At 40.5% G+C, this 23,934-nt stretch overlaps 1 protein-coding gene and 1 non-coding gene across 3 annotated transcripts; one reads left to right on the forward strand and one right to left on the reverse strand.

The window, feature by feature from the left end:
* The first annotated feature begins 13,364 nt into the window (after window positions 1-13,364).
* On the forward strand, window positions 13,365-13,438 carry TRNAN-GUU (transfer RNA asparagine (anticodon GUU)). The gene has a single exon. It is a non-coding gene; the product is annotated as a tRNA-Asn (tRNA).
* A 2,897-nt stretch (window positions 13,439-16,335) lies between these two features.
* LOC131741201 (low affinity immunoglobulin gamma Fc region receptor III-A-like) lies at window positions 16,336-23,364 on the reverse strand. 2 transcript variants are annotated; one of them, XM_067039832.1, is made up of 6 exons: window positions 23,245-23,335; window positions 22,551-22,571; window positions 21,942-22,196; window positions 18,976-19,095; window positions 18,841-18,896; window positions 16,336-16,901 (listed from the first exon to the last, which is right to left on the reverse strand). In XM_067039832.1, the coding sequence occupies exons 1-5, from the start codon at window positions 23,291-23,293 to the stop codon at window positions 18,856-18,858; spliced, it is 486 nt and encodes a 161-aa protein (XP_066895933.1). In that variant the 5' UTR covers window positions 23,294-23,335; the 3' UTR covers window positions 16,336-16,901; window positions 18,841-18,855. The 2 variants fall into 2 exon arrangements, with proteins under 2 accessions (XP_066895933.1, XP_066895927.1); XM_067039826.1 differs by having other exon boundaries at window positions 18,841-19,095; window positions 23,245-23,364.
* Window positions 23,365-23,934: the final 570 nt, after the last annotated feature.

Genomic DNA, 23,934 nt, shown 5'->3' on the forward strand with positions numbered 1-23,934 from the left:
TTCCATGACCTGGCTATTGTAAATAGTCCTGCAATGAACATTGGGGTGCATGTGTCTTTTTGAATTATGGTTTTCTCTGGGTATATGCCCAGTAGTAGGATTACTGGATCATATGGTAATTCTATTTTTAGCTTTTTAAGGAACCTCCATATTGTTCTCCACAGTGGCTGTATCAGTGTACATTCCCACCAACAGTGAAAGACAGTTCCCTTTTCTCCACACGCTCTCCAGCATTTGTTGCTTGTAGATTTTCTGATGATGCCTATTTTAACTGGTGTGAGGTGATACCTCATTGTAGTTTTGATTTGCATTTCTCTAATAATTAGTGATGTTGAGCAGCTTTTCCTGTGCTTCTTGGCCATCTGTATATCTTCTTTGGAGAAATGTCTATTTAGGTCTTCTGCCCATTTCTGGATTGGGTTGTTTGTTTCTTTAATATTGAGCTGCATGAACTGTTTATATATTTTGGAGATTAGTCCATTGTCCCTTGATTCGTTTGCAAATATTTTCTCCCATTTTGAGGGGTGTCTTTTCATCTTGTTTATGGTTTCCTTTGCTGTGCAAAAGCTTTTAAGTTTCATTAGGTCCCATTTGTTTATTGTTGTTTTTATTTCCATTACTTTAGGAGGTGAATCAAAAAACATCTTGCTGTGATTTATGTCAAAGAGTGTTCTTTCTATGTTTTCCTCTAAGAGTTTTATAGTGTCCGGTCTTACATTTAGGTCTCGAATCCATTTTGAGTTCATGTTTGTGTATGGTGTTAGGGAGTGTTCTAATTTCATTCTTTTCCAGGTAGCTGTCCAGTTTTCCCAGCACCACTTATTGAAGAGACTGTCTTTTCTCCATTGTATATCCTTGCCTCCTTTGTCATACATTAGTTGACCATAGGTGCGTGGGTTTATCTCTGGGCTTTCTATCTTGTTCCATTGATGTATGTTTCTGTTTTTGTGCCAGTACCATATTGTCTTGATTACTGTAGCTTTGTAGTATAGTCTGAAGTCAGGGAGTCTGATTTCTCCAGCTCTGCTTTTTTCCTTCAAGACTTCTTTGGCTACTCGGGGTCTTCTGTGTCTCCATACAAATTTTAATATTTTTTGTTCTAGTTCCATAAAAAATGCTAGGGATTGCATTGAATCTGTAGATTGCTTTGGGTAGTATAGTCATTTTCACAATATTGATTCTTCCAATCCAAGAACATGGTATGTCTCTCCATCTGTTGGTATCATCTTTAATTTCTTTCATCCATGTCTTATAGTTTTCTGCATACAGGTCTTTTGTCTCCCTAGGTAGGTTTATTCCCAGGTATTTTATTCTTTTTGTTCAATGAATGATAAATGGGAGTGTTTACTTCATTTCTCTTTCAGATTTTTCATCATATGTGTTTAGGAATGCAAGAGATTTCTGTGCATTAATTTTGTATCCTGCAACTTTACCAAATTCATTGATTAGCTCTAGTAGTTTTCTGGTGGCATCTTTCGGATTCTCTATGTATAGTGTCATGTCATCTGCAAACACTGACAATTTTACTTCTTCTTTTCCAATTTGTATTCCTTTTATTTCTTTTTCTCCTCTGATTGCTGTGGCTAAGACTTCCAAAAATATGTTGAATAATAGTGGTGAGAGTGGACATCCTTGTCTTGTTCCTGATCTTAGAGGAAATGCTTTCAGTTTTTCACCATTGAGAATGATGTTTGCTGTGGGTTTGTCATATATGGCCTTTATTTTATGTTGAGGTAGGTTCACTCTATGCCCACTTTCTGAAGAGTTTTTAATCATAAATTGGTGTTGAATTTTGTCAAAAGCTTTTTCTGCATCTATTGAGGTGGTCATATGGTTTTTATTCTTCAATTTGTTAATATGGTGTACCACATTGATTGATTTGCATATATTGAAGAATCCTTGCATCCCTGGGATAAATCCCACTTGATCATGGTGTATGATCCTTTTAATGTGTTGTTGGATTCTGTTTGCTAGTATTTTGCTGAGGATTTTTGCATCTATATTCATCAGTGATATTGGTCTGTAAGTTTCTTTTTTTGTAGTATCTTTGTCTGGTTTTAGTATCAGTGTGGTGGTGGCCTCATAGAATGAGTTTGGGAGTGTTCCTTCCTCTGCAGTTTTTTGGAAGAGTTTGAGAAGGATGGGTGTTAGCTCCTCTCTAAATGTTTGCTAGAATTCACCTGTGAAGCCATCTGGGCCTGGACTTTTGTTTGTTGGAAGATTTTTAATCACAGTTTCAATTTCATTACTTGTGATTGGTCTGCTCATATTTTCTATTTCTTCTTGGTTCAGTCTTGGGAGCTTATATCTTTCTAAGAATTTGTCCATTTCTTCTAGGTTATCCATTTTTTTTTTTTTTTTTTTTTTTTTTTTTGTGATATGCGGGCCTCTCACTGTTGTGGCCTCTCCCGTTGCAGAGCACAGGCTCCGGACGCGCAGGCTCAGCGGCCATGGCTCACGGGCCCAGCCGCTCCGCGGCATGTGGGATCTTCCCGGACGGGGGCACGAACCCGCGTCCCCTGCATCGGCAGGCGGACTCTCAACCACTGCGCCACCAGGGAAGCCCCTAGGTTATCCATTTTATTGGTATAGAGTTGCTTGTAGTAGTCTCTTAGGATGCTTTGTATTTCTGCGGTGTCTGTTGTAACTTCTCCTTTTTCATTTCTAATTTTATTGATTTGAGTCCTCTCCCTCTTTTTCTTGATGAGTTTGGCTAATGGTTTATCAATTATGTTTATCTTCTCAAAGAACTAGCTTTTAGTTTTATTGATCTTTGCTATTGTTTTCTTTGTTTCTATTTCATTTATTTCTGCTCTGATCTTTATGATTTCTTTCCTTCTGCTAACTTTGGGTTTTGCTTGTTCTTCTTTCCCGAGTTCCTTTAGGTGTAATGTTAGATTGTTTATTTGAGATTTTTCTTGTTTCTTGAGGTAGGCTTGTATAGCTATAATTTCCCTCTTAGAACTGCTTTTGCTGCATCCCATAGGTTTTGGATCATTGTGTTTTCATTGTCATTTGTCTCTAGGTATTTTTTTATTTCCTCTTTTATTTCTTCAGTGATCGCTTGGTTATTTAGTAATGTACTATTTAGGCTCCATGTGTTTGTGTTTTTTCCTTTTTTTCCCCTGTAATTGATTTCTAATCTCATAGCATTGTGGTCAGAAAAGATGCTTGATATGATTTCAGTTTTCTTAAATTTACTGAGGCTTGATTTGTGACCCAAGATGTGATCTATCCTGGAGAATATTCCATGCACACTTGAGAAGAAAGTGTAAACTGCTATTTTTGGATGGAATGTCCTATAAATATCAATTAAATCTATCTGGTGTATTGTGTCATTTAAAGCTTGTGTTTCCTTATTAATTTTCTGTTTGGATGATCTGTACATTGGCGTGAGGTGTTAAAGTCCCCCTCTATTATTGTGTCACAGTTAATTTCCTCTTTTATAGTTGTTAGCAGTTGCCTTATGTATTGAGGTGCTCCTATGTTGGGTGCATATATATTTATATTTGTTATATCTTCTTCTTGGATTGATCCCTTGGTCATTATGTAGTGTCCTTCCTTGTCTCTTGTAACATTCTTTAATTTAAAGTCTATCTTTTTTTTTTTTTTTTTTGGTACGCGGGCCTCTTGCTGTTGTGGCCTCTCCCGTTGTGGAGCACAGGCTCCGGATGCGCAGGCTCCGCTGCCATGGCTCAAGGGCCTAGCCACTCCGCGGCATGTGGGATCTTCCCAGACCGGGGCACGAACCCGTGTCCCCTGCATCGGCAGGTGGACTCTCAACCACTGCGCCACCAGGGAAACCCTAAAGTCTATTTTATCTGATATGAGTGTTGCTACTCCAGGTTTGTTCTGATTTCCATTTGCATGGAATATCTTTTTCCATCCCCTCACTTTCAGTCTTTATGTGTCTCTAGGTCTGAAGTGGGTCTCTTGTAGACAGCATATATATGGGTCTTGTTTCTGTATCCATTCAGCAAACCTGTGTCTTTTGGTTGGAGCATTTAATCCATACACGTTTAAGGTAATTATAGATATGTATGTTCCTATGACCATTTCCTTAATCGTTTCAGGTTTGTTTTTGTAGGTCCTTTTCTTCTCTTGTGTTTCCCACTTAGAGAAGTTCCTTTAGCATTTGTTGTAGAGCTGGTTGGGTGGTGCTGAATTCTCTTAGCTTTTGCTTGTCTGTAAAGCTTTTGATTTCTCCATCGAATATGAATGAGATCCTTGCTGGGTAGAGTAATCTTGGTTGTGGTTTTTTCCCTTTCATCACTTTTAGTATATCATGCCACTCCCTTCTGGCTTCTAGAGTTTCTGCTGAGAAATCAGCTGTTAACCTTATGGGAGTTCCCTTGTATGTTATTTGTCATTTTTCCCTTGCTGCATTCAATAATTTTTCTTTGTCTTTAATTTTTGCCGGTTTGATTACAGTGTGTCTCAGCATGTTTCTCCTTGGGTTTATCCTGTATGGGACTTGCTACGCTTCCTGTACTTGGGTGGCTATTTCCTTTCCCATGTTAAGGAAGTTTTTGACTATAATCTCTTCAAATATTTTCTCGGGTCCTTTCTCTCTCTCTTCTCCTTCTGGGACCCCTATAATGTTAATATTGGTGCGTTTATGTTGTCCCAGAGGTCTCTTAGGCTGTCTTCATTTCTTTTCATTCTTTTTTCTTTGTTCTGTTCCGTGGCAGTGAATTCCATCATTCTGTCTTCCAGGTTACTTCTCCATTCTTCTGCCTCAGTTATTCTGCTATTGGTTCCTTCTAGTGTATTTTTCATTTAAGTTATTGTATTGTTCATCTCTGTTTGCTTGTTCTTTAAGTCTTCTAGGTCTTTGTTAAACATTTCTTGCATCTTCTCGATCTTTGCCTCCATTCTTTTTCTGAGGTCCTGGATCATCTTCACTATCATTATTCTGAATTCTTTTTCTGGAAGGTTGCCTATCTCCACGTCATTTAGTTCTTTTTCTGGGGTTTTATCTTGTTCCTCCATCTGGTACATAGCCCTCTCTGCCTTTTCATCTTGTCTATCTTTCTATGAATGTGCTTTTTGTTCCAAAGGCTGCAGGATTGTAGTTCTTCTTGCTTCTGCTGTCTGCCATCTGGTGGATGAGGCTATCTAAGAGACTTGTGCAAGTTTCCTGATGGGAGGAACTGGTGGTGGGTAGAGCTGGTTATTGCGGAACTGTATTTTTAAGTCTATTTAATTGCAATCAACACATTAATTAATTGAAATCAATTAATTAATCAAAATTAATTAATTAATTGAAATAAATCAATGTAAAAATGTAAGCAGATGCTCAATCCAGCTATTGCAGAATATTTAAATACATTAGGAACAGCTTTCATATGTGAATCCACTTTTTCAATTGTGTCATGAAATCTAAATATTAATCAAGTTTTTCCAATGAAAATTTAACGTCTGAGTAGAAATGTGCTGTCTGTAAGTGTGAAATACTTACCGGTTTGAAAACTAAGAACAACAACAACAAAATCTAATTAATATTTGTGCATTAGTTACATGTTGAAATAATATTTTGGAATATTGGGTTAAATCGCATATATATTTTAAATTATCACCTGTTTCTTCTTACTTTTTACTGTGGCTATTAGAAATTTTAAACTACCTGTGGAGCTCCCATTATGTTTCAGTTGCAACGTGACAGTCTAGATACAGTAAAATAACAACGTGACCAGCAACCAACCGTCTTTCAAGGAATAAATTGCTATGGCAGTTTAGGAGTAACTTCCTAAGCAATGATTTTAAACCTTCTACTGTTGTTTTCCTCGTTGGCATACGGGTGAGTGGCCTGGCCTATCAGGCAGGAGATCGGTGTTCGATTTCCAGATGGAGAGATAGAAGAACTTTTTTTGTTCTCTCTCACTGACGAGACAAAAACTAATCTTAAAAAACTTTGGGTTTTCTCCAAGAGAACATGTCTTGCATGCGAATTTCCTGGATGGTGGGCAAGAGTACTAGTAGGTATGATTGTTTTGACCCTGGTTCTGCGTTAAATGCATTGGATCATTAATCCTGCAATCACGTTTCCACCTGATCTGCTGTTGAATGACCTACCAATGAGTGTATCTTTTCCCATCCCCATTATTTCCTGCTGCCCTCTGGAAGAGCATCCCAGGATTCAGGCTCTGCCTTAAGCCATGTATTCCAGATTCCCATTTTTCCTTCTTATCTTCTCCTTCTCCTTCTTATCTATGATTCTCTAGGCGCTCCTTCTTTCTTCTTCCTGTGTATATTGCTATTCAGTAGGGGCCAGCCTAAATTCTCAAGCCCACACTCCTTCTACTGCCATACTACACAAAAGTATGCAACTTTATGAAACAACCTCCCCTACAAGGGGTGATGAGGAATAAACCTAGATTTTATGTGTAAACCAGATACAGAGAAATGAGACACTGGTCTGACAATCAGAAGACCTGTTTTTTTTTGTTTGTTTGCTTGTTTGTTTGTTTATCACTAATGAATGGTTTGCTTTTTTACAAGTCATTTAACTTCTCTGGACTGTGGTTTCTTCATCTGTAAAGTGGAGGAGCCAAAGTACAGTTTTTGAGATGCTTTGCAGCCCTAGAGTCCTGAGAAGTAGTGCCTTGCGCTAGCACCTGGTACATAGTATATGCTCATTTTTTTAAAAAGATAATATTTTTTTCCTGAAAATAAGGGTAATATATATATATAGTCCTTATAGAAAATATGGAGAATAAGCAAATCACAAAGAAATAAAAGGCACCCATAGTTCCATCATCCAGGAAATCCTTATTAATATTTTGCTGTATGTTTATCTCTTTGGCATTTTTAAAATGCAAGGTTGGAATCATACGGTACATATTGTTTTTTTAAGCTACTTGAGTGTTTACTTAAACATGTGAATATTTCTATATTTATTAAATATTCGTCTAAAACATTAGTTTAATGACTTCATTGTGTTATACTACATGGCTGCACCGTAATTTTTTTAATCTCCTATTTTTGAACATTTATGTCGTTTCCAGTGTTTTTTCCTCCTCTGGCGGGGCAGTTCTTGAAATCTCTGCTCAGTAGTCTTTTAGCCTTCCAGCTATTATTTTCACCCTGGCCTCCCTTAAATCAGTACATACCAGGTTCAAGGGTGAGCCAAAGATATGACAGGTGATTCATTTGCGGATTTGCTTTTCCCTAATGATGCTCCCTCCTTTCTGAAATTTACTCCTTTAATTTCCAGCCAATTTGGCAGCTCTAAACTCTACCTTGACGCATGAGGTATAAGACTGGTTTTCAGCGTGAGTTTATATGCCTGAGGGTTTGACTGGTGAGTGCCCTCAGAATGAAGATATTACACATTGTGGTTACTTCTTCCAAGGCTTGAATCCTCTTTATTTTCTACCTAATTTAATTGCTCTTCAGTGCCTTCAAACATATTTTTTAAAAAAATATTTTGTCCAGAATTTATCACTGTTATCTGTGGAGTGGTTAGTCCTATGAAAACTATTCTTCCATTATGGAAACTGGAATTGCTTTTAAATTTTATTCATAATGTTTGAAGTTCAGAAGTTTCTAACTTCATGTAGTCAAATATTTTTCCTAGTAGTTTCTTTCTTAACTTTTTATATACATAGAAAAGTCTTTCCCACCCCGTTATCAGATCAGTTTTTAACCTTTATTTTCTCATAGTAATTTTGTTCGTTTTTACTTTTTGGCATTATCTCTTTAATTCTTTTTGAAATTATTTTGAGATATAACATAAGGTAAGTCCATACCTCTACCCATCCCTCCGCCTGATGGTTCTCTGTTCAATTTATCCGATAGCCCAACCCACAATCACTGATTTGAAATCAGTGATTTGACATCGTTGATGAGTACTAACCCATCCATCCTACTCAAACAAAGCAAAACAAAAACTCTGGGACATCCTTGACTCCAGCCCCAGCTTGGATCCATGAAACAGTGGTGGAACTAGAAGATATCGAGCTTCCTTTTGGATATTATAGCTGATTGTGAGTCAAAGGCTTACACTCTTTTACTCTGCTGTCCTTTGTGTTATTTCCTGCACATGCTTTTTGATATTCAACTATGTGAGTGATGTCCCACTCTGATTTCCAAAACAGTTTGACAGCAGACCCACCTTGGGTCATGAGATGTTAATCATGAATCCAGGAGATTGCAAGCTTTCTCTTAGACATTGAGGATGATTGGGACGGCACAAACTTTTCTCTATTACACTGGTTGGATCTTTTTCACAGGAATTTGGGAGGAGGAGTCCAACACAAGGACTTGGAGCCCTTTCCCCACCCCCCACAGGTTGTCATTTATGAACAAAAACATGTACAGACTCTTGCCACAGCTTATCACACCATAACCACATCCGTAGCCCACCACTACCTAGTTCTTTAGAGCTTTTGATCCCCTTATACACTAAAAGTCCCATACTGAGGGTGGAGATGGGAAGTTTGTTTGCTTTTATTTTAATTTGGCATTGATTTTATTTTATTTTTGCTTTTTCAGTTTACTCACTGCAGTGGATATGTGGATTGGTTTGTTCAACACCTGTTCCAATGGCATTCTGGCATTGTAGTGGCCTGTGCTGTAGTGACTGGATAGCCGAACTATATTTTCTAGATTCCTCTGCAACTGGGGTTCGGGATATGATTTACTTTCACCAACCAGATACACTTTAGTGAGATTTTGATTTGGAGCCGAGTTACATGGGAGAGAGGCAGGAATATAATTTTGCTGATATAAATGGTGGCTAATACTGCTTTGTTCTAGAACTAGAGATTGTGAAAGCTTTTACATTTATTTTGCACCAGTGTTTACTGTATAGTGTGGTAGTCCAATATACAGAGTAGTTTTGGGGGTGTTATTCCTGGAAGTCGGCCTGGAGTCTGTTTTTTCGGTTTTCCCAGTGCCTCATTAATTATCTGTACCCCTCAATAAATACTTTGTATTTAAACAAGCTAGAGTAGATTATCTTGTTTGCAGTTAAGAACTCTATGTGATTATCTCTGAATGAGAAGTAATCTAAGTAATCTATCTAGATCTGGTGTTTGTCCATAAATATGGGGATAGAGTCTTTTTGCTTCTCCCTCATTGTCCATTTAAATGCTATTATTTTCCTCCCAGATCTTAAGCAGAAAGGCTAGTTTGCATTAACAAAGATTAAAGTTTAACAAAACAATTCACACAAAACAGCACATTATAAATATAAAATGTAGAAAATAATAAAATGAGCATCCCTGTATTTCAATACCCTGCTCAGGAAAGAAACAGAACAGAAGAAGCCTTCTATGTTTCTCTCTTTGATGCATTTCTCTCCTTCCCAATAAGGAGTCTTATTTTGGATTTTATATTTATTATTCCTTTGGCTTTTATAAATTTCACTACATGTGTATGTGTTATCAAATAATATTTGTATTTTCACACTTAAAGTTTATACAACTGGTATCAGGTGGTATGTATTCTTTTGCAACTAGCATTTTTTCCACTAAATATTATTTTTATGGAATTCATTTATGTTGAAACACAGAGCTAGGAATGGTATTCTGAAGATTTAAAACAGTTACAGGAATATACGTTTCAAATATTCTCTATTATTCTTTAATTATATATATAGATAAGTGTTTATGTATCTTATAAAACTGATTTCTGGGTAATGGAAGGGCAAATACTATGTCAAATCTTTCTACTCATCTCCAAATTAGCTGATTTTTAATAATTGTTGGTTTTGGTTTATACAGGTGTCACTAGCTAAATGATGCCGCTACCTGAGCCCTGGTTTAACATAGGGGAAATCCATCAAATTCCTCCAATTCCTTTCCAATAAATTGATAGTCATTAGGTAACTTGTCTCAATAAGCAGAAAACTTTTTGCTAAAATTAGGAAAGGATGGGTGTTGATACTGAATCCCTTGTCATCTTCTGTGGAACTAACAACAATTTTATTAACATTTTTTTCTAGCCTTTAATATATTGTCTAAGGTTTTATATATCTGTTATCTGTATTATACAAAAATGATTTATTGGAATGACATGTACAATTAGGTTGACCTCAGCCATTCAGGCTGCATGAGGGAACATAATGTTGTGGTTAAACACATGGGCTCTGTTGTACTTCCTGTGTTTGAATCTTGGCTCTCTGTCTCAGTTTCCTCATCTGTAAAAGGGGATAATGAAGATAATTACAATTCCCAAATGAGTTAATAAATGTTTAGAATGGTGCCTGGCAATGCACAAGCATTAATTATTCATTTTATTACTAAAACAAATTTAAATGCCCATGGTGGGAGGATGTTTGGGATTAAAAAACAAAAAAACCCACAAAACCTCGTCATAGGAAAGGAAGGTGAAATAAAACATGCATGGAAAAAGAGAACAACTGCACCTCAGTCATCCCTTAGCCCCCGATTTTTCTTATGCTCGAGTGCCAGCAGAGGCCACAACACCTGGCTGATGCCTTCATTGTGACCTATTACTGCCTGCCTGCCCTCTCTGTTATTCCCTGACTCTCTTGGTGCCAAGATTGCGTGGAGGCTGCAGTTCCCACAAGTGGCCACAAACAAGGGTGACTACAGAGGTGTACTGAGTAGTGGTGGGTAGCCACTCTCTTGGGGGGCCAAACACTGGGCACTTATTAACTGGACCATGGTTCAGGTAGCCCTGTCCTGGGAGACGTACAGGGACAGGGACCTATATTCAGGATCTGCAGTAGGCTGGCTTAAATTAGACCTGCAGGTTGGGAGGCATTGAGTGGCCTCCTTGGATGTGACTGCCTACAGTTTCTTAGAGTTGGCCAGCAGTGTTATGGGGTGGGTTTCTGGGGTGTCTAGGGAGAGCCAAAGCAGAACCCAGAGGATGATTATTTCTGAGGAGTTAATTGGTATGGCACTGACCACTCAGAATAGTTACTAGCTATATGTTTCCCTCATTGTAACAGGATTAATTGCATTTCAGAAGGTTTCTGTTGGTTTTTTTCTAACAGATTTAACAGAAAATACTGTTTAACACATATGCTAAACATTGATGGTTAGTACAGTATTCCTTTTCCCAAGTGCACATGTAAAACCTTGAGCATTTGATAATTCTGGTATATTTTTATTACTACTCTCTAAGTATTTTTCAATTTTCATTCAATTTCTCTTTGATCCATGAGTTATTTAAAAACAGGTGTTTTTAAAATTTCCAAATACGTGAGGTTTTCAAAAGTTATTTTTTGTACAGTAATTGCTTTCTGAGTTAAACTTCATTCTGTTCAAAGATACATATGTAGTAGTGCCAATTCCATGAGTACGTTAAGACTTGTTTTATTGACTCATATGAAGTCAATGTCCATAAATATTCCATGTGCATTTGAGAAGAAAGTATAACCAATGATTATTGGTTGCAGAGTTCTCTCTCTATATATATATCTATTAAATCAAGCTTGTTAAATGTGTTTATATGCTTTTTTCCCCTTCTGCTTGACCTATCAAATGCTGAGAGAAGTATATTGAATTCTCCCACTGTGGTGATGGATTTGTCAATTTTCCTCTTGGTATAATAATTCTTGCTTTTATATTTTAATGCTATTTTAATAGATACATATGTGTTTAGAATTTTTATATGTTCATCGTGAACTTAATCTTTTATTAGCATATGGTGACCATCTTCATCCCTAGTAAGGCATTATTTCTTAAACTTTATTTTGTCTGATATTATTGATATATAGCTATATACCAACTACCAACTTTCTTTTCGTTAGAATATTCCTGACATATCTTTAGCAATTCTTTCACATTCAGTCTTTCTGTTTATGTTTTAACGTCATTCTTCTAAACAAAATAAAATGTATTTTAAAAATCCAGTTTTGTCTTTAACTGGCAAGTTTTCTCCAGTTATATTTATTGTGATTACTGATATATTTTGGATTTATTTACCACCCCTTTTTGTACTTTCTTTTTGCCTCAGTTTTTCTTTGACTCTTTTTTTCCCCCCTTCTTTTGGATTGCTGTAATGTGTACATGCAAAGTGAAGCATAGGAAATATATGTATATTTAGAATAAACTTGAAAGTTATTTTTAGTTTTTGCAGCCAATCCAATAAAGGAGATGAAGATGAGAGTAGTGAGTCCCAAACCTGGACTTCACAGAGGAGTAAAAATTTCCCGCAGATGCTGGTGACCAATATAGGGTTGCCAACTTTTTATTTTGCCAAGTTAGGAAATTGATAAAACAATCGCAGCCACATCAACTATCATCTATCCTCATCATAATTTTATAAAAGAAAGGACATTTAAAGTGTGAAAAAGCAATGCCAGCTTAGAGGTCATTTAGCAAACTTCTCTGAGATACACACACACATACATATAATTTATGCATATACATCTCTATATTTGTGTGTATTCTCATTTCACTGGAAATTATTGAAAACTTTGACCTGCACCTAAACTGGAACCCACTAATTAAGAGGATGGCGGTGCAGAAGGAAGAAGAAGGTTCTATGTGGAGGGGTCAGAGGCTCCCTGGGGCTTGGGCAACAGAGAAAATGGCTGCTTATGTGTGCTTGGGTGCAGCGAGGAACCGGTGTGGTAGCCGGGTTGGGTATGCCTGGGGTGGAGGTGATGTGATTCACGAAGCCCGTGGCTGTTAAATGGCCCAAGAACAAAGAGAGGAGCTTCTGTCTAAGCTGGAGAGAAGAGGAGAAACTTATTAGGCCCAGCACTGACCAGGATCCCTAGGTTGATTATGTTGGATAAAGGGCCTCGGGTAGTTGGATATGGATTATGTCAGAGTGAAAGTCCTTAAATTACAGGCATTTATAAATCCTGTGTCCTGTCTGGGTGCCTAATATGCTAGTAGAAACCTTTCAAAACAGCTGGGGTTGAAGATTAATTTTGTTATGTTACGCTCCCTTACTTAGATACAACATTTTGTCGGACATGATTGGACATGTGACGCAGTATTTTAAAATTTCACAATAATAAGCTTATTATAAGTTAACACTCGCGCACGTACACATGAATGCATAAATTGTCTAGATCAGCAAAAAAGTATACTGATATACTTCTCAGGGCAAAACCAAGTGAACTCGTGAACCCACAGAGAGCATTCATTTTGGGTTCCCCAAAGACCCTTCGTTCATTCGTTCTCGGTTGTTCTTGTTTTCTTAGCATCTTCCGGGTAGAAAGTGAGTTCTCTCCTAGACCTAAGCAGGTGCTAGCGCAGGTCCTAGGGAAAAAGACCCGCTTCTCTCAGGGCTACTAACTGTCCTGGTGCGCTGGAACGTGATGGCTCCACCTGTTCCTACGCCAGCCTCAACCAGAGTTTCTTGAAGACGCAGAGAACACTACGGGACTATTCGTCAGAGAACTACATTGGTAATAAGGAAGTTAGCTGTCTGTCTCTGTGGCGCAATCGGTTAGCGCGTTCGGCTGTTAACCGAAAGGTTGGTGGTTCGAGCCCACCCAGGGACGGAAGCTTTACTTTTGAACCCCGGGACGTGTCAGTGTCACTCCACTCGGGCTCCGGCCAGCCTACCACGTGTTTTGCTTAAAAGTTTCTAGTCTACATGATTAAGGTTGCAACTAGTAATACAATTTTTACTTGCTCGACTAAGGTTCTACTAAAATTGCATCATGAAACTGATGCTTTAAAAATACCAACCAGAGGAAGTGAGTATTCATAATCTCAAACTGAAACCTTTTACCCAACATCTGCCTGCCTTGCCTTTGTACTTGTATTTCCTAACTTGTGAAACGGGCGTTTCCAGACCCTGGGCCCTTAGTCATGCTACGTCCTGCTGGTTACCAATTTCTGGAAAACCTACCTTCTAAATATTTGAATAACCATCTTCCTCTTCAGCCTGCTGACATTTACTTCCTCATTACTTATCCCTTCGGTTACTGCAATAACTACCTAGGCACCTAGGCAGTTTCCTGTCTTCTGCTGTCCTCTCCTTTCCAGCCTCCAGGTAGCTGCCAGAGAGGCTTTCTTTAGAAAAGACCTGTTTAAAATCCCTCAGTGGCCTGCAGGGTAGACTACAACCTCCTTAGCTTGGAAGGCAGTGCCTTTCATAATCTGGCCCCTGAACTCTCTCCTCTCCTTCACTGACTCTTTAGACTTGAACTGAACCAAACTACTTTCTTGACCCCCTTCTCTGGCTTTTGAATCTTTGCCCATGGGCCTTCAGCACTTCTCCTTTTTGCCTGACAAACTCCTAGTCATCCATCACCACAACACCAAACATTAAGCCTCTTTTCTGCAGCCCTTTCTTCATTCTCTCTTTATTTACATTTTTTTTTTTTTTTTTCTCACTAAGAATGAAAGTTCCTCCAGGGAATGACCCTGGGTCGTTCATCTTGGTATCTTCAGCACCTAAACTCAAGCTTGGCACATTGTAAGCACTAAATAAATGTGAGCTGAATGTTCAGCATTTCCAAATGCCCTTGTCTGATGTCTGAATCTCATCTAATATTCCTATACCAAGCTTGAATTGTCTTGGCATAAAGCTCATAATTGACACAATTAGACTGGCCAGATACCTCCGCCCAGGCCCCACCTCCTTCCTAGCTCTTTCCTGCCCCATGCTCTAAAACTACCTCTAATTCTCATTCATCCTCCTATCCAATACCACCTATGAAAATTTCCCTTTGCCCCATTGTCCCAACAAGATTTGGTGAATTAGCAAGCTACCAATTCATATGAATTGTGGTGAGATGGTTGCTGAGACGAGAGGAGTTCCTCATCAACCCAAACTAATCCCTGTGTAACTGAAAGTGGGGTTGGGCTGCTTGCCACTCAAAAGCTAGTAAAGAGGCAAGGCTGGTGGAAAGGAAAGTTTGCTTTATTTTGAATGCCGGCAACCTGGGGGGGGGAGGGGTGGACCCTGTCCATAGGTCGACTCCCCTCACTGACAATCAGTGGGCAAGAGATTTTATAGGCTGTGGGAGGGGGCTACATGCAGAAGCAGCACAGTCAGCTCTGACAGTCATCTTGAAACTGGTCATGGGTGGTCTAAGCAGCGTCATCTTGACTGTTTTAAGTACAATTCCTCTTCCGTTTGAGGGTCGGTTTGTTCCCATTTCCTTGAGGCCAGTTCTTGGAACTGTGGCAGCTTTTGTCATGGCTACAATCTGGACATCATGTAGTTACCTCTTTCCACCCGGGTTTCAGTATCTATAAGACAGCTCACAGGAAATGGCTGCGAATATTATGTATAGCCTTTGAGAAGGAACTAAAGGTCCTTGACTATGCTTAATGACTAAACTATTATAATTTGGTCTCCTTTGACTGTTTTCCTTTGTTTCTGCATTTTCTCACTTCTCTGATTAAACTTATTCTTTGGCTAAAGTTTTTCCGCAGACAAAAGGCAGGCAGAGGACATGGGGGACAAGGACCATAGGGTCCTGTTTCGTTTCACTGATAGAATTTTGGACAATGGGAGGAAAAAAGGATTTTTTTCGTTCTTGTTTTATTACCATGGTTTTTCCATCTTCTGTCTGACAGTAGAAGCAGGATCTTGTAAAATGCCTTACTGAAATCAAGAAATGGTTCTATTTAAAACTTCTGGAACACAAAGAGAGATAGCTAAAGCTTTCTTCTATAAGCAGTGATTGCCTTCTCCACCTCTACTCCATTGTTATTGACATGCTAAGGGATTTCAAAGTTTCATAATTTAACTCAGTAGAGTTCAGTACATTTAATATTGGTAATCCAACATTTGTTTAAAGGATGATGTGATCAAACCTATATCTGAATTAGATACTAAAACGGAAAAGCTGGTTTTATAGTCCCTGTCACTGCTCTCTACTTCTCACTATTGTGCCCAGTAAAAGCATTCTCACCTCCTACCCAATCCTTCCTGTGCAGTTGTGGTTGACTTCTTCTCATGCTTTCTCTGTGTGGATGCAGAGGTCTCTCTGTTCACTGAGCTTAATCTGGGACAGCAATGTTGCTCTCCTTCCAATGGCTTTATTCTGTGCTTTCTTTTCTAAATCTTCCAACACCTACACCCCTTCCTGGACCATTTCCTACTCATGACATTAAGAGGGTTGATCACTGTACACTTGCAGACCATCCCAATTCTGACATGGGCTCCCCTGAAAAACTCTATTCTACATCACCTCTGTGATTTTCTTTTACCTCTACCATGGCTCATATTCTAGGAAGACAGCCCAGGTGGTGGTCTTCTCTGGTCTTTCCTGGACTACCCTGCTCTTTCTTAGCCACCCCCTTCATTGGTTCTGCTGTCTCCCCTAGATCCCCCAGATGTACCCACAGTCTGTCTAGAAGGAGTTTTAGGGTGACCTGAAGGCAGCCAGCCCTGCAGCAACAGATGCAGACTACTATCCAGCTGGTTCTCAACCATGAATTCTCTTATTTACATATCCATTTATTTAAGGACAATATTCATACATCAAGGGTAATCATCAAGAGTCTGTATTGTTGCTTTGCTGGGACGGAATGGTTAGAATAGAGAAAGCATCCATGTTGCTCTGAGACTTCTATTCCTGGTAATGCAGCTGCTTACTGGGGCTTCACTGTTGGCACCTGAAGATCATAGTCCCTTCCTTTCCGTAGGAGACCAAGAGAAAACAGAGTTGGGTTAAGGACCCTCAGCCTAGAGTCTGAGGTGTAATTTTCCTGCTGCTCCCAGAGATGCCTGTTGGGCATGTGAATTTAGAAAGAGGTTCAGAGATACTTCTTTTATCACCTCCATGGGATGGGGATGCTGCTTTTATTACCCTCATTTGCCCTGAGAGCCCTGAGTCCATGTGACTTTGCCATTCCTCCAGTCCTCCTTTGAGTTTCGAAGGTCTCTCTTCACAGAAAAATACAGCCCTGTGTCCACTGTAAACAGGAGCCCCATCACCAGGAAGAAAGTGATTTGGTGCCAAGGTGGAAAGAATGATGAGCTGGATGGTGGACTTCCTTGACCTAATAGAAGAAGCAGCGGGATGAGAATAAAATGACATTTGTTAAGGCAGAAATTTGGAATAAACAGTGAGGTCATCAGTGGAAATTCTTTCTGACTCCTGCTAAGAGACAGATTCTAAGGAATATGGGGGAGTCTGGTGAAAAGCCATAGCTTCCTCCCACTGAGTCTGGGTCTTAATGCTATACCTGAGCAAAAGTGTTTTCATGTTTGATGGAGGTATGTGACATAGTGCTGAGCAAGGTAGGTTATAGCTGGGTTTTGTGTGAAATTATGAAAGTAATCAAAGTTGAAGTTGGTGTGAGAACACCGTTGCTTTTTTTTTTTTTTTTTTTTCCGGTACGCGGGCCTCTCACTGTTGTAGCCTCTCCCGTTAAGGAGCACAGGCTCCGGACGCGCAGGGTCAGCGGCCATGGCTCACGGGCCCAGCCGCTCCGCGGTATATGGGATTTTTCCGGACCGGGGCACGAACTCGTGTCCCCCGCATCGACAGGCAGACTCTCAACCACTGCGCCACCAGGGAAGCCCGAGAACACTCTTTCTTAATTCAGTAACTTTCTCTTGTGTCTCAAAATAATACTCATTATTTTTACCCTACTAAAGGAAATCTAAAAAAAAACAACAAAAAAGTGAACCATTGAAATCTGCTACTTACTGTCAGAAAATTGATAATATTTCTTTATCACGGCTCAGTAACTAATAACCCCAAATGGAAAGAGGTAGAATTTGCTTGTTCTCAACCTCTTAGCCCTTAATATTGTTATTTTAAAGTCATTCCTCACTGTAGTCTATAAACTGGTAACATTAGAGTGGATTTTTAGTCTCGATTTTTTTAACTCTTAATTTTGATTTAATTTCAAACTTAAAAAAAGGTTACCAGTAAAGTATAAATAACTCTCATATATTCTTTACCTAGATTTACTAATTGTTGGCATTTTGCCCCCATTTTCTTTATTATTTGCTTTCTCATTCTCTATTTGAGAGTATTTATTTTCAATTTAAATTGTGATGAAGTTATTTTTTATACAAATTATGGCATTGTTTTGTTAAAATCTCAGAAGATGTGTGGCTATCTTGCTGTCTTACTACATGTAAATTGCTTACAACAAACGTCTTAGTCTGATTACAGGTGGAAGTTTTGTGAAATTAGGAAGTCCAGGAGCACCGTGGCAGGGGATCTCTGACCCTGGAGGATGATACTACAGAAACTGGAGATGTTTTCTAAGTGACTTAGTGGAATTCAAAATTCTGTCATAGGACATTGGCGCCTGTCCAATCCTTTCATTTTATCTAGTGGTTCAGTATACAGGCTTTGAATCTTTGGTGTGCCCTTGGAGACACATTAATTACCCTCTTCCCTTTTTTCCACCTCAGTTACTTCATCTGTAGAGTCAATATGACCGATCTCTTAATGTTGTGTGAGGGGTTGCTATGATCATCAGACTAGTTGCATGTAAAGAAGCACTCAGCACAGTGTCCAGCACATTGAAAGATGCCCAATAAATGTCAGCATGTCTTTGTTACAGAAGTGGAAACTGAGGTTCAGAGAGTCTATCTGGCCACAGTTACATGGTTAATTAGCAGCAGAGCCAGAACACAGGTTATGGGTCTTAATGTGAGAAAGTGAGGTGCTACAGCCAGCTTCGCTTTTGGCTATGACTTGAGGCTTGGAGGGGAAAGGAGAACAGGTAAAGATGGGCCAGCATGATAGAGACAGATAACATTATGGATATAGTTTGAATGAGGTAAGTAAGGACAGGCATATTTATGGGGGAGGAAATGTGACTTCTGCACCTGCTATCACATTGCAGAGTGAATGACCCTTGTAAAGAAGTCTGTGGAATGGTCAGCAATCTCCTCCCAACTCATCTTCCCAGTGTGAATGCAGAGTCCCCACACATGGTGCTCTGGGCCCTTTAGATGTCTCTGCACATCTCTTACCTTGAACAGTGACGTTCATAGCCTCTGAAGACTCGTTTTTACTCCCGATAAGCCCCCTGCAGAAGTAAGAGCCACTGTGTTCAAGTTTTGCTTCTCGAATGTAGAAGTCAGAATTCTGATAAGAAAACTTCTTGCCTTTGCCATTCTGGAAATATTGAACGTTTTCTACAGTAGTTTTCTTCCAACTGTGACACTTCAGCTGAATGGGCTCCCCCTCCTTGACTACCCACCGAGGGGCCTGGAGCAACAGCCAGCCTGAAAGACACAAAGAGAACACAGGCCCAGGAGGCCTCAGCATTCAGTGCAAAGCTCTTGTGAAGGGGATGCTCACCACCCAGATCCTGGGGGATGATGGAAAGCCAGACTGGGAGCCATCCTTACATAGCTTTCTTTGGGAAAAAGTCAACTGGGCCCTGCAAGAGAACTCAAGTCACACCAAGAACTTTTGTCTAATGGTGGCGAGGGAGAGACACACACATGGTCAAAACATAAGGTTAGAGCATAGGGTCTAAGTGATGAGGCAGGTGAGAAGCAATTTGCAGTATCCTTAATGGCTACACTTGGATTTGCTATGGCAGGTAATAAGGAGCCATTGTAAGTTCTAGATCAAAGAGTAAAAATTGTATTAGAAAATGATGATTTGCCCAATTAAAGGAAAGGTAGACTTCAGAAGGAATGGACAGTTGTAGGAATATTGGAAGACTGTTGCAGCCAGTCAGGAAAAAGGTTTCTGAGTGGCCACAGGAGTGGCTGCAGAAATCATGAAGGAGAACTCAATATAAAAGTCACGGGGGTGGGGGGCTTCCCTGGTGGCGCAGTGGTTGGGAGTCTGCCTGCTGATGCAGGGGATACGGGTTCGTGCCCTGGTCCAGGAGGATCCCACATGGCGCGGAGCGGCTGGGCCTGTGAGCCATGGCCGCTGAGCCTGCGCATCCGGAGCCTGTGCTCTGCAATGCGAGAGGCCACAGGAGTGGGAGGCCCGCGTACCGCAAAAAAAAAGAAAGAAAAAGAAAAGTCAGGGGGCTTCCCTGCTGGCGCAGTGGTTGAGAGTCCACCTGCCAATACAGGGGACATGGGTTTGATCCCTGGTCCAGAAGGACCCCACATGCCACGAAGCAACTAACCCTGTGTGCCACAACTACTGAGCCTGCACTCTAGAGCCTGCAAGCCACAACTACTGAAGCCCATGTGCCTAGAGCCTGTGCTCCGCAACAAGAGAAGCCACTGCAATGAGAAGTCTGTGCACCGCAACAAAGAATAGCCTCCGCTTGCCAAAACTAGAGGAAGCCTGCGTGCAGCCAAAAAAGAAAAAAATTAAGTTAAATCTTAAAAAAAATATATCAGGGAGGGGAAATTGGTGGTTTCTGAAGGGCCACAGCGTCTCAGCAAGGCCATCTTCATTACTGAGCACAGCCTCTGAGAGAGAGAATGTTATGTCACCAAGATACTTGTTTTCACAACTGCTTTGCCAAGTAACCAGGCTCCACACACACACACACACACACACACAGAACTTGAAATTGTGGTCAGGAAGTTGGTCTGAATAAGTAAAAATGATATTGCATAGAAATTTTAAAATGACATGAGAAAACATTCATCAGACAGTGTTAAGTTAAAAAGACAGAATACAAAAAGTATGTATGCTCAGAAAAAAAGAAAAAACATGGACTTAAATATTAACAGGGGTTACCTATGTAATCATATATGTATATATACGTTCTGGTTTCTTTGGGGGGAACATTTTTGTTCCATTCTGGCTGTCATGGACTCAGTGAATGTCCGTATGTACATTCGTTAAACTAATATTTTATTGAGCACTTACTATGTTGTGCAGACTGGGGATACCCAGATGACTAAGACACATCAAAGAATCTGTGATCTAGACATAGAAATAATTACAGTACAGTGTGATAAGTGCTACAGCAGGCTAAGAACAAAGGACTGAAGGACCAAAGAGAATGGAGCAAAGAAATTCTGCCCAAAGAAAGTAAGGAAAGCTTCTCAGAGAAGGAGATAAGTGAAATGGGTCCTAAAGAATGATCAGGAGTTTGCCTGGTGAAGTTAATGCTCTTGGTCACGGTTTAAAACAGTTCTCACTGATTAGACTTCTAAAGTCAGTTTCTAGAGCCAAGTTTAAGACAAACTAATAACTACCAGATATGATTTTTCTATTGCTTCCTGTTGATAATTCTCCATTTTATTTGGTCATAGGTGGCCATCTATCTCTCATCTAGCTAGATAATAGACATTCCTCTTTGTAGCTCTGTAGACTGAGAACCATGTCAGCTAAGTGACACAGTCAGGCAAAGAAGCCAAGAAAATCAGCTTCAGATTCCATGGAATTCTGTTGCAGGTCCACCTTCATTAGGCCCTCCTTCTGCTCCAGACTTGTTTCACTCACATACATTATACACATGGGGCAGCCATGAAAATAGAGTCAGGCTTACAAGGTGACACTGCAGGTACTGGGCTATGTGGTGTGATTTCAGGGACACCAGGAGAGATCTCTGCCTGTAAAATACTTGCATCTAATGACTGGATTCTGTTAATACACAAAGACTTGGATTCCATGATGAATATGCAGGTTGAATGTGTATATATATCTCTGTTAGGAAAGATATCACATGGCCAAATTTATGCTGAAGTGTATATTTTGAGTGTGGCATTGATGGGAAGAGAGAGATAGATATTATGGTAAATTAGGGATGGCTTGTGGGGTAGCTTAGGGCATTGTGTGTCTGAGAGTGAGGAGGTTGAGGTCCTAAAATGGTTTCATTAATTTATTCAATAACTATTATTGAGCATCAGTGTCATGCCCTGACCTTCAGATGACACCATTCATGCTGTATATATTCTATGTGAATGTTGATTCCTGGAATTGTGCAGGGCAGCAGCCCTGTAGTATATGCCAGGCTTTGATTTTTTACCTAAGGCCTACTTATAGCTAGGACTACAATTCTGATATAATTCAGTAGGACTACAGATCATCTCATCGTAGTTTTAAGCCCCAGGAACATCATCTTCTGGTGCTTCCCAAGTCTTTCAGGGCCTCTTGTTTTACCATTTATTGGTGATTTCCCTTTTCCCCTTCACCTACTCACCCACGTAGACTTTTAGCTTCACCGGGTCGCTGAGTGTGGAGAGGGCTGTCTTACACTTGTAGTCTCCACTATCCTCAACTTTGGCTTTTGTGATGAAGTAGCTAGAGGCCTGGTTTGAGATGAGAGTCCCATTGTGCCACCACTGTGTGGAATTGTCTCCAGGAGGGTACTCCCCCTGGCACTTTAGAGTCACATGGTCATTCGTGAGGACCCGGTCCCATTGAGGGTCTAGGATCACCACAGCCTTTGGGAGATCTGCAGAGGAGTCAAGAGAATGTAGATGAGGGCAGGGAAACGAGCCAGCCCTACACTGGCATTCCCAGGGAGGCTCAAAACCCATTGCAAACCAAGAGTTGGCAACTCGGCCTTAGCATAGCACTCAGTCTGAGCATATTGGCTTGGAGAGGCTTGGCCTCCTTCTCGGTTTCTCTTTATCTTGAGCAAAATTGGCCAGAGAAGCATAGGGCCAAGCCCTACTGCGTTGGGGGAATTACCTCTGTCAACCCCACATCAGCAATTTTCTGTGCAAAGAACATTTTCTAATACCCTGTGGCTATTGCACATTTCCCTTCCTCACTTTACCCATCCAAGACCACAAAGCAAACTCACCAGCTTGCGTGCCACCTGTAACTGTAAGAAAAAAGAGTGAAACGAATATTGAGTAGCAGCAGAGATCAGGGTGACTGGAGTGTGGGGTGAGTTTAAACTCCCCTGCCCACCTCTGCCCTGGGAGGCCTGTGTTCCTAAGAATCAAGATAAATATAGTGGAGAGCTCCCCCATTGCCTGTCCTCTGGTCTCCAGTGTCTGTGCCTCCTACTCCCTTGTCCACCCAAACCCCTGTTTTCAACACATTCCCTTACTCTGTGGTCCCTGTTCGAACTCCCAGATTAAGGGTACAGATAGAATATCCCTGAATCAAGCCATAAAAGCAACCTCACCCCAAGTCCCCTGGAAAGGGAGGAAATTAAAAGACTTAGAGAGGAACACTGGAATGTGAGAATGGAAGAGACCATCTAGTCTCATACTTCAGAACCATCTAGTCCATACTCTTCAGTTTATAGATAGACAAACTGAGACCCAGAGGGGTGAAGTAATGGAGACCTCACATCCCCCTTCATCTCCTGATTATGCCCAAATCAGGGCCAGCAATTCTCCACATCTCTAATGCTTGAAACTTTGTCCTAGAAGCTCAATCTAGATCTATAGACATGGTAAGGGGTTTCATCCCTTGCCTGAAAAGGGATGTCTGCTGAACCCAGGGCATCTTGAGCTCAACTCCCAGGCAGGGTGATTCTGACTTACCTAGAAGCAGCAGAGCCGTTGGTGGTAGCAGCTGCCACATGCTGTGCATTCGAGTAGACAAGTCACCACAGATATCAGAGCCCTAAGGGAACCTAGTTGACTTGAAGAGAGGAAGTAAACAGCCTTTCTCCCCACCCATCAAGCCTATTACTCATCAGTTTCCTTTTCTGGAAACGTCATTTGATTCCTGAATCTGAACACTGACAAATGAAACCCCACCTCTCTGGTTTGGATCCACCCGGTGACATGAACAGGACAACAGGACCCTGGGAATGAGACTCAATAAGGAGGACATTCCCTGAGGGGGTCTCTTGTTCTACCTCAAAACTTCTCACTTTTAAATCATCAGATCATTAGAAGTGTCCCTCACCCCAATATTATCTCCCCCAACATTTTCTTTCAAAATTGGAAATGCATATGCCTCTGGGATCTCTTACTAACTCAGTAGTGTGAATTCGATCATGAAATTTGCATCCTTTATTAAAAGAAACACAGGCAGTAGGAGAGAAATGGGCTCTGGGAGGAGGAGTTACCACTGAAAGGTTGGAAGGAACACAGAAAAGGTGGAAATGGGGTGGGGGGGAGGGGGCAGGGTGAGGCGAGGACCAGGGCATTTTACTTTCACCCCAGTGTTATTAGGGCTGTGCTGGGCCACAGTAGTTTAGGTTAGCTTGGGCCCCTCAGGGACCC

This window comes from Kogia breviceps, chromosome 1 (assembly GCF_026419965.1).
Source record: "Kogia breviceps isolate mKogBre1 chromosome 1, mKogBre1 haplotype 1, whole genome shotgun sequence".
NCBI classification, from domain to species: domain Eukaryota; kingdom Metazoa; phylum Chordata; class Mammalia; order Artiodactyla; family Physeteridae; genus Kogia; species Kogia breviceps.

Excerpts from the sequence above, each read along its gene's own strand:
- LOC131741201 (XM_067039826.1), bottom strand. The coding sequence starts at position 23,293 with ATGCACAGCATGTGGCAGCTGCTACCACCAACGGCTCTGCTGCTTCTA. Across the intron at positions 22,197-22,550 it reads TACAGGTGGCACGCAAGCTG|ATCTCCCAAAGGCTGTGGTG; the intron begins GTGAGTTTGCTT and ends ACTCCTCTGCAG. Across the intron at positions 16,902-18,840 it reads TATGAACGTCACTGTTCAAG|GTCAAGGAAGTCCACCATCC; the intron begins GTAAGAGATGTG and ends TTCTTCTATTAG.